The sequence below is a fragment of the Pongo abelii genome, chromosome 23, assembly GCF_028885655.2.
Source record: "Pongo abelii isolate AG06213 chromosome 23, NHGRI_mPonAbe1-v2.0_pri, whole genome shotgun sequence".
NCBI classification, from domain to species: Eukaryota; Metazoa; Chordata; class Mammalia; order Primates; family Hominidae; genus Pongo; species Pongo abelii.
The window spans coordinates 37,916,637-37,931,392 of NC_085929.1; the positions used below are offsets into that span (position 1 = coordinate 37,916,637).

Consider the following 14,756-nt stretch of genomic DNA (forward strand, 5'->3'; position numbering starts at 1 on the left):
CAGAGCAAGACTCTGTCTCAAAAAAAAAAAAAAAAAAAATTGAAATTGAGAGGCTATTCGAAGTTAATGTTTTGTTCAATATAATCTTTCCTCTTAGAGTTATTGCTTTAATCACAGAGTGATAAACACCAACTACTCGCAGTTAACAAGAATTAACAAAATTCTCATTTTCACTTCCGTATTCCAGTTTTCGTTGCTGACTTTACATGCTTAGCATACATAGGTGTGATGCTTAAGTGAACAGATGTACAAACTTCACAGGCCTATAAGAGCAGAAGGCAGAGTAGCAAGCTAGTTACACACTGACATTAACCACACCAGCAACATTATTTGTGCCAGGGCGCGCTTTTGACCAAATACAATGGCTAAAACATAGCTCGCCTGTCCATAGAGGATAAAGAGCCATTTTCTTCACTAAGAAATGGGCTTAGAAACAAGACAACTCTTGGGCTGTAAAAGTGGCAGGGAGTCACTGTAAACATCTAGGTAAACAGTATTTACTGTTCCTGAAAAGTAAGACTTCTTAAACCAGTTCCATGGTGTCAAGGAGTGTAAGACCTCCCATTTGAAACCATATGGAAAATGATGCATTTGTGCAATTTCTGCAGTGAATGTTCACACCTTCAAAAGATTTCCAATGAACGCCAAAGAGGTTAAAAATTATTGCTTCCAATTGAGCATGTTTCTCAAAATGTGGCCCAAGATCCACGTGGACATTTAGGGAAAAATGAGAGAAAACGTCCTCACTGTTTACAGCACTAAATGTGTTACCTTCCAACATGATCCTAAGATGCTTAAGGTGGTATCCCAGCACAAGAAGATCCCCTACTTAAGTGGGGAAGAGAGAAACCATGAGCTAAGTCAATACAGTTTGGGCCAGGCGTGCTGGCTGACACCTGTAATCTCAAAACATTGGGAGGCCGAGACCAGCTATCACTTGAGTCGGGAGTTCATGAGCAGCCTGGCCAACATGGTGAAACCACGTCTCTACTAAAAATAAAAAAATTAGCTGGGCCTGGTGGTGGACACCTGAAATCCCAGCTACTATTCAGGAGGCTGAGGCACAAGAACTGCCTGAACCCAGGAGACAGAGGTTGTAGTGAGCCGAGATCATGCCACAGCACTCCAGCATGGGGGACAGAGCAAGACTCTGTCTCAAAAAAAAAAAAAAAAAAAAATGCTGAGTGCAGTGGCTCACACCTGTAATCCCAGCACTTTGGGAGACCGAGGCGGGTGGATCACGAGGTCACGAGATTGAGACCATCCTGGCTAACACAGTGAAACCCTGTCTCTACTAAAAATACAAAAAAATGGCCGGGCACGGTGGCTCAAGCCTGTAATCCCAGCACTTTGGGAGGCCAAGGCGGGCAAATCATGAGGTCAGGAGATCGAGACCATCCTGGCTAACATGGTGAAACCCCATCTCTATCAAAAATACAAAAAAATTAGCCGGGCATGGTGGCAGGCGCCTGTAGTCCCAGCTACTCAGGAGGCTGAGGCAGAAGAATAGCATGAATCTGGGAGGCGGAGCTTGCAGTGAGCTGAGATCGCACCACTGCACCCCAGCCTGGGCGACAGAGTGAGACTGTTTCAAAAAAAAAAAAAAAAAAAAGAAACAGTTTGCTCTCTTTATAACTGTCCACATAATATATCCTGTGTGCCCAGTTCAGTGCCCCACATAGACGGATTACTCTTGTCCCCGCCCCTACATCTCTCAAAAGAAGTTGTTTTTTTTTTTTTTTTTTTTTTTAGTATCACTCTGTCACCCAGGCTGGAGTGCAGTGGTGCGATCTCAGCTCACTGCAACCTCTGCCTCCGGTGTTCAAGCAATTCTCCTGCCTCAGCCTCCCGAGTAGGTGGAATTACAGGCTCATGCCGCCATGCCCGGCTAATGGTTTTCTTGTATTTTAGTAGAGATGCAGTTTCATCATGTTGGCCAGGCTGCCTGAGCTCAGGTAATCCATTTGCCTCGGCCTCCCAAAGTGTTAGGATTATGGGCGTGAGCCACCATGCCTGGCCAAGAGAAGAGTCTTTTTTTTTTAAATATGGAACACTTCACGAATTTGTATGTCATCCTTGCGCAGGCGCCATGCTAATCTTCTCTGTATCGTTCCAATTTTAGTAAATGTGCTGCCGAAGCAAGCACGAAAAGAGTTTTTAAACTTGCCATCTCATCAAGAGCCCTTAACATTATTCGTGGAAATACCCCTTTGGGATATTTTCAAAGAAAACGTTCAACTATGGCTAAAGACAGAATACTTGGGAACTGGCCACTCTAACTAGGAGTGCTCCCTTCTTATGAGTATTTGAAGAAAGGATGTGATATTACCCTTTTGGAGAGGTTTTTTTTTTTTTTTTAATCTATCCTTTTGGAGATTTTTTTTTTTTTTGAGACAGGGTCTCACTCTCAGGCTGGAGTGCAGTGGCATGATCATAGCTCACTGCAGCCTCAAAACTCCTGGACTCAAGTGATCTTTCTTGCCTCAGCCTCCCAAGCAGCTAAGACTACAGGCGCATGCCACCGCATCCAGCTAATTTAAAAAAATTTTTGTAGAGAGGAGGTCTTGCTGTGTTGCCCAGGCTGGTCTGAACTCTTGGGCTCAAGTGATCATCTTGCCTCAGCCACCCAAAGTGCTGGGATTACAAGTGTGAGCCACTGTGCCTAGCCTGGAAAGTCTTAACCCATAGGAACTTACTGATCACGAATGAATTCATTAAGATTACCATATGGAGAATATGAGTTAATATCTGAGACTTCAATTTTTGCACAGGTTACTAAAACCTGACTAGGCAAGAACAAGCTGCTAATTGCCCAAGAGCCACACACCCAAGGAAGCATAAACATATTTTCTTAGTTGCAGCAGGCTTCCTTAAAGAAAATGTGTCAAGGCTCCCAAAACCTATTGGGGAATTACTAGTATGAACACCCACTTTTGGTGATCAGTATTAAAGTGGAAAGCAAATGAATCTCAACAAAAGCCCCAAAGAACAATGGTTAAAATCCTTATCCATTTATTTCTGCAGAAATCATATGCAGAAACAACTATGCATTCTGAGGGACACTCTGACATGTAGAATTTCACATAAGTCACATTTATGGAAGGGGGATTAAAAGGGAAATATTCCTGGACGGGCGTGGTGGCTCACGCCTGTAATCCCAGCACTTTGGGAGGGTGAGGCGGGCAGATCACCTGAGGTCAGAAGTTCGAGACCAGCCTAACATGGAGAAACCCCATCTATACTAAAAATACAAAAAATTAGCCGGGCATGGTGGCGTGCGCCTGTAATCCCAGCTACTCCGGAGGCTAAGGCAGGAGAATCGCTTGAACCCAGGAGGCAGAGGTTGCGGTGAGCCGAGATCACGCCATTGCACTCCAGCCTGGGCAACAGGAACGAAACTCCCTCTGAAAACAAAACAAAACGGAACAGGCAGGGGCCGGGTGCAGTGGCTCACGTCTGTAATCCCAGCACTTTGGGAGACCAAGGTGGGCAAATCACTTGAGGGCAGGAGTTTGAGACCATCCTGGCCAACATGGCGAAATCCTGTCTCTACTGAAAAAAAGAAAATTAGCTGGGCATGGTGGCACACACCTGTAATCCCAACTACTCAGGAGGCTGAGGCAGGAGAATCACTTGAACCTGGGAGGTGGAGGTTGCAGTGAGCCAACATCGTGCAAGATTCTGTCTCAACAATAACAAAAAAGGAATGGGTAGGAAAAAGCAGTCAGAAGCTATTTTCTATGGTCTTGCCAGCCAGCCCCCAGCCAGCCCGCTCTAACAACTTCCAGTTAGATAGGTTTTCTGGACAGTTCACACATTAAGATTGAATAATTTTTTTTTTCTTTGAGACAGAGTCTCACTCTGTTGCCCATGCTGGAGTGCAATGGTGCAGTCATAGCTCACTGCAGCCTCAACTTCCCAAGCTCAAGTGATCCTCCCACGTTAGCCTCTTGAGTATCTGGGACCACAGGTGCACATCACCACCCCTGGCTATATATATATATATATATATATATATATATATATATATATTTTTTTTTTTTTTAACGAGATGGGGGTCTCACCATATTGCCCAGTCTGACTCAATTCATCCTCCCACCTTGTCCTCCTAATGACTTTTCATACCATAATTCTACCTTCTCCAACATAAATAGGTGTCCTTAAATTAGCTTAAAAAGTTTATAACTAAATTTGTCACAGAAATGCCACCTGAGTTACTATTCAGTTTATGAAAGATACATTTAAAGTTATCAAATAAGATTTCTGTACAGGAAAAATTGACCACCTGATTCCTGTTTCAACCTAGGATTTAAATAAGTTACTCTTTTCTCTGGGGATTGGCTTCAAGTCTTCTGATTATATCCAAGAAGGCTAGGATTACTCAAGTCAGTCACTTCAACTGCTTGTCCATTTTCCTGATTGTTTTAAAGGAAAGACAAACATGGCTGTACTGACTGCTATGACCAATTGGCCTACCAGCCACAAATTAGGATGGCCTCCCTTAAAGATCCCTGGAGACACTAATGACTACAATAATGCCACTTTGTAACTAGTCAAGGTTATGAAAAGTCCACGTGGGGCCAGATGCAGTGGCTCACACCTGGAATTCCAGCACTTTAGGAGGCTGAAGCAGGAGGATCGTTTGAGGTCAGGAGTTGGAGACCAGCCTCGGCAACATAATGAGATCCTATCTCTACAAAGAAATGAAAAAATTAGCCATGTGTGGTGACACACACCTGTAGTCCTAGCTACTCAGGAGGCTGAGGTGGAAGGATCGCATGAATGCAGAGTTCGAGGCTGCAGTGAGTTAACTGTACCACTGCATTCCAGCCTGGATAACACAGTGAGAGCCTGTCTCAAAAAAAAAAAAAAAAAAAAAAATTCCACATGAAGTTAAACTAAGATAATTCAACATTCACTTAACTTTAACACGCATGTTTAACACTGGTTAGTATCAAGCTGAATGTTCTGAGTGTCTCTGCTTTTTATTCCCTGTCCAACTGGCAGGTGACAGTCATTTAATAAGGAATCAGTGGCAAAACACAGGAGCAAAAGAAGAACAGCATAACGTATGTATCCTCTATAAGATTAGTCTATTTGGCCGGGTGCGGTAGCTCACGCCTGTAATCCCAGCACTTTGGCAGGCCATGGCAGGTGGATCACTTGAGGTCAGGAGTTTGAGACCAACCTTACCAATATGGTGAAACCCCGTTTCTAATAAAAATACAAAAATTAGCTGGGCATCATGGCACGTGCCTGTAATCCCAGCTACTAAGGAGGCTGAGGCAGGAGAATTGCTTGAACCTGGGAAGCAGAAGTTGCAGTGAGCCAAGATCGCAACACTGTACTCCAGCCTGGGTGACAGAATGAGACGCGGTCTCAAAAACAAACAAACAAACAAAACAGATTAGTCTATTCACTTGAAGAAAATAACATGGATGTGAGGCCAGGCGTGGTGGCTCATGCCTGTAATCACAGCACTTTAGGAGGCCAAGGTGGGTGGATCATGAGATCAGGAGATCAAGACCATCCTGGCCAACATGGTGAAACCCCATCTCTACTAAAATGTAAAAAAAATTAGCTAGGCATGGAGGCACGCGCCTGTAGTCCCAGCTACTCAGGAGGCTGAGGCAGGGAAATTGCTTGAACCCGGGAGGCAGAGGTTGCAGTGAGCCGACATAGGGCCACTGCACTCCAGCCTGGCGAGACAGAGACTCTGTCTCAAAACAAAAAAACAGAAAAGAAAACCACATGGATCTGAATAGTGGGATGGCCTAAAACATTTCTATTTTGTATTTCAAGCAGAAGACGGCATCACTAACAGAATAGCAGGTACTATATTCCAGAACTGGTGAACAAGGGCTTCTGGTGAAGAAAAAGTTGAATGAGCACCACTGCCAGGAGACGATCTTTTTTTTTGAGACAGGGTCTCTTTTTGTTGCACAGGCTGTAGTGAAATGGCATGATGATGGCTCACTGCAGCCTCAAACGATTCTCTCACCTCAGTCCCGTTTAGCTGAGACTACAGGCAATATGCCACCATACCTAGCTAATTTTTAAATTTTTTTTGTAGTGATAGGGTCTTGTCATCCTGCCCAGGCTGGTCTTGAACTCCTGGGCTCAAGCAATCCTCCCATCTCAGTCTCCCTAACTGCTGGGATTACAAGTGTTAGCCACCACACCCAGCGAGCAGGTGATCATTTCTTAAGCCAATGGTTCTCAAACTTGAACCAGAGCCAGAATCCCCTGAAGAGCTTGTTAAATGCAGACGGTTAAGCTCTACTCCCCAAGTTTCTCCTTTAATACCACTGAGAAGAGGCCTGAGATTTGTATTTCTAACAAGTTACCAGATGATGCTAATGCTAGTTCAGGGACCACACTTTGAGAACCACTGTCTAAACCACTCTTAAACCATAACTTTCAGGTGAGTCCCCACTCTATAACCTCCAGAAGTCCTTCAACATGATCCAATCACTTTAAAAATGCATACTTAGATACTACCAAAATATAGGTTTTGGTCTTAGGAATGTGGCCTACAAAACAGACCGGCATTTATAACTTAGGGGTTCAAGACCCTCAGGGTAACAGGTGCATATGATAAACCCACTTATGACCATCCCACACTGAGATTTAGGAGTAGGTCTGAATGCACCCAATGTGACTCTAACTTGAGGTCCTAAGATATTCTTCGAAGCACAATGAACATCATCTGAACCCCAAAGAGTAACTATGCATCTGAGTTACTTGACATCACCAACACCATTTATCAAGTTCTCTAAGGAAGACCAACGCCTTGATACCAAAAAGTATAGTCAGTGGACCAGCAGCATGTGCACCACTTGGGAGTGGGTTAAAAAGTAAAATCTTCAGGACCACCCCTGCTTACCACTCAGAATTCCTTTCCCAAGGCCTAAAGGTGATCCCCCAGGCATATTAACATTTGAGAAACAAGTTAACTAAAGGATGTCTTAACACAAAAGGAAACTCTGGTACATTACCCTGAAAAGCACCTAACCAAAACATCTATACTTCTACTCATGGGGGAAAAAGAAAAACTCTTCGAATTCTGAACAACAAACTACTAACATTATCCCAGAAAGCGACTGAACACTAAACTAAGAAGGGTCAAAGGTTAAGGGGCCCTCTCATCTGGCCAATGTGTTTTTCTGACCCTGTGAGTAAACATACACAGCTACAAGTTTCCACAGAATACACCACCTATTAAAAAAAAAAAAAAAATCACCAGCCGGCTCACATCTGTAATCCCAGCACTTTGGGAAGCCAAGTTGAGCGGATCACCTGAGGTCGGGAGTTTGACACCAGCCTGACCAACATGGAGAAACCCTGTCTTTACTAAAAATACAAAAATTAGCTGGGCGTGGTGGTGCATGCTTGTAATCCCAGCTACTCAGGAGGGTGAAGCAGGAGAATAGGTTGAAGCTGGGGGGCAGAGGTTGCGGTGAGCTGAGATCGCGCCATTGCACTCCAGCCTGGGCAACAAGAGTGAAACTCCACCTCAAAATCACCAATGAGAACAGTTGCCCTCTACTACTTCTAGATCTTCTAGCCCGTGAACTTGAAGTGGCAGAAACATCATTAAAGTCTATTTATTCCAGTACTTTGATCTCAGTACATAGACAAGGAAGAAGGATGGTTTGAATATTATTCCAGTTGTGGAACTAACATTTATTATAGTGCTAGGAACACATAATCATTTCAAGCTCTCTTTAAAGGGAGAAGACTTCGTCATCCCCAAGTCCCGCATAAAATTACTAGAGTGTTGAAAACCATGAAAGCACTACCCTAACACTGCCTAAACACCATCCTAAAATTGTCATTAACTAAATCCTCTTAAGAGTAGAAAGTAAACCTATTTCCAATTAATTTGGTAGAAAAGACTTAAATCTAAGCTCCACTGTCATTAAGCTAAAAAATGCTTTTAACCAGTTCTTCAAGGCACATTTATCTAAGTATGACAGAATTCTGAGGCTGGACTGTCAAAAATGGACAATACTGAGGTTCTTAATGTTTACTGCAAAGAAACATAAGTCCTACCCTAAGAAAGACAAATATCTCCCTAAAAATGATGTAAGCATAAAGATAGCAACATACACAAAGATGAAATATACATGTTAACCTCTGATCAGTGTGTGAAAGTGATTCAAAAGCCTCTCTGCCTGGACTCTACCAGTAAACTACTGGTTAGACCTTTAGTTCAAAAAATACTGGAAAGCGTGGGCGTGGTGGCTCACACCTATAATCCCAGCACTCTGGAAGGCCGAGGTGGGTGGATCACCTGAGGGCAGGAGTTCAAGACAAGCCTGACCAACATACAAAATTAGCCAGGCATGGTGGTGCATGCCTGTAATCCCAGCTACTCAGGAGGCTGAGGCAGGAGAATTGCTTGAACCCGGGAAGCGGAGGTTGCAGTGAGCCGAGATCGTGCCATTGCACTCCAGCCTGAGCAGCAGGAGTGAAACTCCATCTCAAAAAAATAAAAATAAAAATAAAGTACTGGAAGGGGCCAGGCTCGGTGGCTCACACCTATAATTCCAGCACTTTGGGAGGCCTAGGTGGGTGGATCACCTGAGCTCAGGAGTTCAACACCAGCAACACAGTGAAACCGTCTCTACTAAAAATACCAAAAAAAAAAAAAAAGGCCAGGTGCAGTGGCTCACACCTATAATTCCAGCATTTTGGGGGGCCGAGGCGGGTGGATCACCTGAGGTCAGGAGTTCAAGACCAGAGAGGTCAGGAGTTTGAGACCAGCCTGGCCAACATGGCAAAACCCCGTCTCTATTAAAAATACAAAAATTAGCTGGGCGTGGTGGTGCACGCCTGTAATCCCAGCTACCTGGGAGGCTGAGGCAGCAGAATCACTTGCACCCTGGAGGCAGAGACTGCAGTGAGCCAAGATAGCACCATTGCATTCCAGCCTGGGCGACAAGAGCGAAACTCCGTCTCAAAAAAAATGAATAAATAAAAATAAAAATACAAAAACAAAATTAGCTGGGTGTGGCAGCGTGCACCTGTAGTCCCAGCTACTCGGGAGGCTGAGGCAGGAGAATCGCTTGAACCAGGGAGGCAGAGGTTGCAGTGAGCCGAAATTGCGCCACTACACTCCAGCCTGGGCGACACAGTGAGACTCCGGCTCAAAAAAAATAATAAACAAAAAGTACTGGAAGGGGGCCAGGCGCAGTGGCTCACACCTGTAATCCCAGCACTTTGGGAGGCTGAGGCAGGTGAATCACTTGAGTTCAGGATTTCAAGACCAGCCTGGCCAACATGGCAAGATCCCGTCTCCACTAAAACTACAAAAATTAGCTGGGCATGGTGGCATACGCCTGTAGTCCCAGCTACTCGGGAGGCTGATGCAGGAGAATCACTTGAACCCAGGAGGCGGAGGCTGCAGTGAGTCAAGATCGCACCATTGCACTCTGGTGGATAGAGCGAGACTCCGTCTCAAAGAAACAAAAAAATAAGTACTGGAACGGCTGGGCGCGGTGGCTCACACCTGTAATCCCAGCACTTTGGGAGGCCGAGGCGGGCAGATCACCTGAAGTCGGGAGTTCGAGACTAGCCTGACCAACATGGACAAACCCTGTCTCTACTATGAAAAAAAAAAAAAAAAAAATCATCTGGGCATGGTGGTGCATGCCTGTAATCCCAGTTACTCAGGAGGCTGAGGCAGGAGAATCGCTTGAACTCAGGAGGCAGAGGTTGTGCCATTGCACTCCAGCCTGGGCAACAAGAGTAAAACTCCATCTGAAAAAAAAAAAAAAAGTACTGGAAGATTTTCATTTCCCTTCATTTGATGGCTTTTCTCCATTCAGAATCCACCTATCAACATTTTAGGAAATGAATTTAAGTTGTGAAACACTACTCAAACACTCTCAGGTTTGAGAGAAAATATATTTGGGAAGACCAAATCTGAATGTGGAAAAAGTTTTCTATCAACTTACATGCTGTCATGCCAAAACAGATCATCCTAAGACAGCAATCAACCAAGAACACTTTACACCTGAAAACATTTCTCTTACTGCAGTTCAGTTTCCTTCAGTGCTGAAAATGAGTATTAATCTGACAGTATTTGATACTTTATCAAGTAGGTAAGAGTAGTGCACCAGTACATAAACAAGGGCTGGCTTTAAAACATTAACCAATCAGTATCCCAGGAAGCCAGGAACAATAAGCCATGTTAGAGTCCATGACTGAGGCCTGGCAGTGGCTCACCCCTGTAATCCCAACACTTTGGGAGGCCAAGGTGGGCGGACTGCTTGAGCCCAGGAGTTTGCCTGGGCAACATGGCGAATTCCCATCTCCATAAAAAATACAAAAATTAGCCAAGCATACTGGGGCACGCCTGTGGTCCCAGCTACTCAGGAGACTGAGATGGGAGGATGGCTTGAGCCCGGGAGGTCCAGGCTGCAGTAAGCCACGATCGCACCACTGCACTCCAGCCTCGGCGACAAAGTGACGCCCTGTCGGGTGCAAAAAAAAAAAAAAAAAGAAAAGTCCATACTAACGAAATATATGGATGTGTGCCCAACTAGGATATTAGGATATAACCCTTCTTGTCATCAGTGGTCCCAACTGCTTCAACACTGTTGAGCAAGTTTTATGGGATCCAGCCTGACACATTTCAGGGACCCAGAAATGAATTTACAATTTGAGTCCTGTCAACCTCTTCAAAAACATTCGGTAGCCAACAAGACAGTTACTGAAGCAAGATCTTTAATAAATATGACTTCCTCTCTCTCCCAAAAGCAGTTATCTGGACAAGCAGTTTAAGCATCTCCAGTTTTTAGCTAGGGGAAATATGACTGAAGCCTTACTTTTTTGAGTCCATATCCAATTTGTAATAGGAAATAAAAAAACAGGACTGAAAAATCCAGTTACCCCTGCCAAGCACACTCAAGAGCATTCCTATGGGGAGTCTGCCTCTTAAGGAAACATCAATACAGAGGACACTAACTTTGTAACGCATCCTAGAGCTTTAATCCTCACAGTACAGTATGTAAATCAATAACATACAAATTACATAGCTCTTACAGAACTTACCAAGTATACTGATCCGCAATTTGAAAAAAATCTAAGCCTACATTCCCTTCACCTAAAAGCCTCTCAAAGCAAATTCCAGTTTAAACTCTGGGTATCTACACTTGCAGAAAAATGTTCAAAGTAATGCTCTACTAAATTTAGTTAATATTTAGTCCATGTAGTGAGTCAGAATGAGATTACCACTTAATAGGAATGAAATAGTTATACAATGTTACTAACTTTGCCACCTAAAAAGAAACACTATTTCATTAACGGCAAACCCTACTTTTGTATAGCGATGGGGGCATTTGGAGACAGGCGGCTTCTTCAGGTCAAGGAAAGCATCTCCATTTTCTGTTTCACCCACACTTCTCCTATCCATGGCTCCTTGGTCTACAACGCTCTGCACCTGGAAGATAAATCGGCACAAAATTGTCACCGAGAACAGTAAGTTTTCAGAAATCTTGGCTGTTTATTCAGAAGCTGAAACTTTTTAATCTCTCAAAACAGCTAGTGTTAAAAACAAGTCCCCACCCCAAAATTATGCTATAAATTAGAACTTGGAGATAGAATCATTGGTACTCAGTTCTCTCTCCTAGTATCCTAAGCATCAACATGGTAAAAAGTAGAAGGTGCCCAACTCAAGGTATATAACCTTTAAGCAGCTTTAATAGAAAAGAAACCAAGACTAGTAGCTGCCACCCATGGGGATCTTTCAAGACTGGTGGGGAAGTTTCCCGGAGTGGGGGCAGGTAGAAGACTGGTTAGGCTGGGAACCCGCGAAGTCTGTTGTAAAGTGCTTGTCACTTGCCAATGGACGGCGCCAGCTGCCCCTTGTTATCCAGCGATCAGGGACTGGGGACGGGGCCCGAGCGCCCCTCGCCCGGCCAGCCGCACCTGTGGCCATGTCAGGGGCGCCGATGGCAAGGAAAGGGCGGGCACCGGCTTCAGCTCCGAAACTTGGCTTCCCCGGGCCGCGACCCCAACCCGCAGCCCCTCACGCAGGCCCGGGCCCAGCGGCCTCCTTCGGAGGAAGGGCGGGGACCGTACTCACTGAGAGGCGGCCGGCCGCAGGGAGCAGGGAGGCCGAATCTCCCGGCCCGGGCGCTTCGAGCTGGAGCTAGCGCAGGCCCGCAGCCGTCCTCCCCGGCCCGGCGGCTCGGTCCCCGCAAGCCAGCCCGCCGGCTACCCGCCGGCCGCCTTGCGGGCCTCGCGCCCCTGCCCACCCCCTGCGGGCGCCCCGGCGCCCGCGCTCACGCACGCGACCCCGGGAGCAATGCGCCCGCGCCCCTTCTACACCCGCGAGCACCGGCGCGCGGTGCCCCGGACCCAGCCGCCACCGCAGCCGGCCCTTACTCGGTGCCTCCGCCGCTCGGCGGCCCTTTGCCTCGGCCGCCGCTCCCCTCCCCGCTGCCCGCGCCGGTCCCAGCGCGGCTCCCCGCAGCCTTCGCTCTCGCGCCCCCACCCCGACCCGCTCGGGCTGTCTCTCTTCAGCCGCCGTAACTGCAGCCCGGCCCTCCGCCCCTCCTCTTCGGCCCCCTCCCCCTTAATAACTCCCTCCACGCACCCGGGCCCCGGCGCCGCCTTCCCCGCCGCGCGCCCGGATGTGAGGTGGCTGCAGCGGTGCCGGGCGAAAAAGCAGCATTGCCGCGCGCTCCCCGGACGCCAGCCCCTGCGCGGGCCGGGCGGTGGGAAGGCGGTGGCGGCGAGGAGGAGGCCACCGTGGGGACAGCGGAAGCCCGCTCCCGTGCGCGCAGGCGGTCGCCGTGGGCAGCCCCGAGGCCGCCGCCGCCGCGTTCCCACGCGCGCTGCGGGGCAGAGCGGGCGGCACTTGGGACCCGAGACTCGCGGCACGCCACTCTCCCGGAGGCGGTGGCTAGATGGGCCTGGGTTGGCGCGGCCTGTGGCGCGACCACCGCTGTATTTGCACGGTTCGCATAGGCAGAGAACCGTGGGGCTTCGGCAGTGGGAATTTGAGATAGGAGATTGGGGTCTTCCGAGCCTTCCCAGTGCGGGTTCGAACCTCAGCTGTTTTGCGAGTGGCGTGATCTTGGGCAAAGCTGACTTAACCTAAGTTTAGGTCGTGTTTCTAAAATGGCCTCTCTGTAAATCTGTGAGGCTTATGCGAGAGTACTGGTTGCTGCATTAAAAGACAAACTTGTCACGATTGGCTTTGATAGCGATAAAGGCGACTAACAAATTCATTGAAATGTTCTTTCCCTCCGGTAACCTGAATCTGTCCTTAACCTACACAGAAAGGGGAAGTGCGAGTGGATTTGGGGAAATGAGACGGCGAATGTCAAGCGCTTACCACGTAGTGCAGACTCGGGCTGACAGGGGGGCCACAGAAATGCAAATATGTGAGCAGTGCGGGTAACTGCGTCCTGGGGAGGAGGTCCTATGTGCTGGAATACCACAAGCACCCATTTCTGCCCTGTGGTACTGCGCAGCGTTGGTGTGAAGCGATACGTAGGCGTGAAGTCCCGAGAACGCAATTTTCCTCGTTAAAGGACAGCGACGTCTACATTTCTTCCAAGAGGCCTACTTTGTTCGAACTGAACTTCACTTGTGAAATTAGGGTGTTGGGCAGTGAGTGACCACTAACTCAGCTCCCTTCTTGTGAATCTTGGCAACAGCAAACTTTTTCTTTTCGTTTGTATTACTGAATAAAGTGTGTTTCTTACAAACTATTTTTTTACAGGCAAGAGGCAGGGGGAAACACTTGCAAATCAGGCCTGAGTTTGCATTCTCATCTCTGCCACCTCCTGCAAGCTATGGAGAGTTAGTCTATTGATCCTTAGTTTTACCTGTGAAATTGGGAAGATGATATAACCTGCTCATGGGGCAGTTAAGATTAAACAGGATAAGGTGGGTAAAAAACCATATATAACCCATAAAGCTGCTGAGCCTTTTTAAGCCTATACAGAGACACGTTGTAGGTGATAATACAGCAGGTGTTTTTATGATTTTAAAAATCAAGCTGTTTTTGGAATCCAAATTCTTCCTAAAGCTGTGGGAAACAGGTCTAATCCCCTTTAGTGTCTTGGAGACTCCCCGGAGTAGTGGAGAAGGCCCGTTCTTTGAAGCTGCTAAATCCTGACCCTGCCAATTAGTGTGAAACCTGAGCCAGGCATTTCACCACCTGGATCTCCCTTTCCTCATTTTTCAGAAAGGAATCGCAGTATACCTACTTTTTAGGCTTGCAGAGGGAATTAAAGATAACATTAAAAACACTGCTCTGGTTATTTTATTTTGGGGGGGATGGAGTCTTGCTCTGTCATCCAGGCTGGAAAGCAATGGCATAATATAGCTTACTGCTCCAGCCTCAGCCTTCCAAATAGTGGGACTACAGGCTCCTGCCACTACAGCAGGCTAATTTTCAACGATTTTTTGCAGAGATGGAATCTTGCTATGTTGCTCAGGCTGGTCTCGAATTCCTGGCCTCAAGCGATCCTCCTGCCTCAGCCTCCAAAAGCACTGGGATTACAGGCATGAGCCACCACACCTGACCTTTCTTGAAAAAGAAAATACTAGAAACCCAGAAATTATGGATTTCTGGTTACCTACTGTTATGTAACAAACCACCCCAGAATTCCAATTATATTTTGCTCTCAAATCTGCAAAATGGGCTGGTTCCTGCTGGGACAGCTGGTTTCTGATCCATTCAGCACCAGTGGGGGCAGCCCAAAGGATGGGGCTGAGGGTCCCGTAAAAGC

General features: G+C 46.8%; 1 protein-coding gene and 1 non-coding gene across 18 annotated transcripts in view; both read right to left on the minus strand.

The window, feature by feature from the left end:
• The window catches only part of EIF4ENIF1 (eukaryotic translation initiation factor 4E nuclear import factor 1), a 60,843-nt gene extending 48,132 nt beyond the window's left edge, over positions 1 to 12,711 (minus strand). For 10 of the 17 annotated variants that reach the window (XR_008517718.2, XR_008517719.2, XR_008517717.2 and 7 more), the window contains exons 1-2: positions 11,852 to 12,244; positions 11,327 to 11,449 (exon numbers count right to left, since the gene is read on the minus strand). Coding sequence is in view for 7 of the 17 variants with exons in the window: in XM_054543334.2 (XP_054399309.1) it covers positions 11,327 to 11,449; positions 11,852 to 11,947 (219 nt within the window). In the remaining 10 variants the exon portion in view is untranslated. Of the gene's footprint in view, positions 1 to 11,326; positions 11,450 to 11,851; positions 12,256 to 12,396; positions 12,556 to 12,607 lie in introns of those variants that run through there. The other 7 variants (XR_008517716.2, XM_063722849.1, XM_024240050.3 and 4 more) reach the window with 7 other exon arrangements.
• LOC112130673 (U6 spliceosomal RNA) lies at positions 2,040 to 2,146 on the minus strand. Its single transcript, XR_002912906.1, has one exon. It is a non-coding gene; the product is annotated as a U6 spliceosomal RNA (small nuclear RNA).
• Positions 12,712 to 14,756: the final 2,045 nt, after the last annotated feature.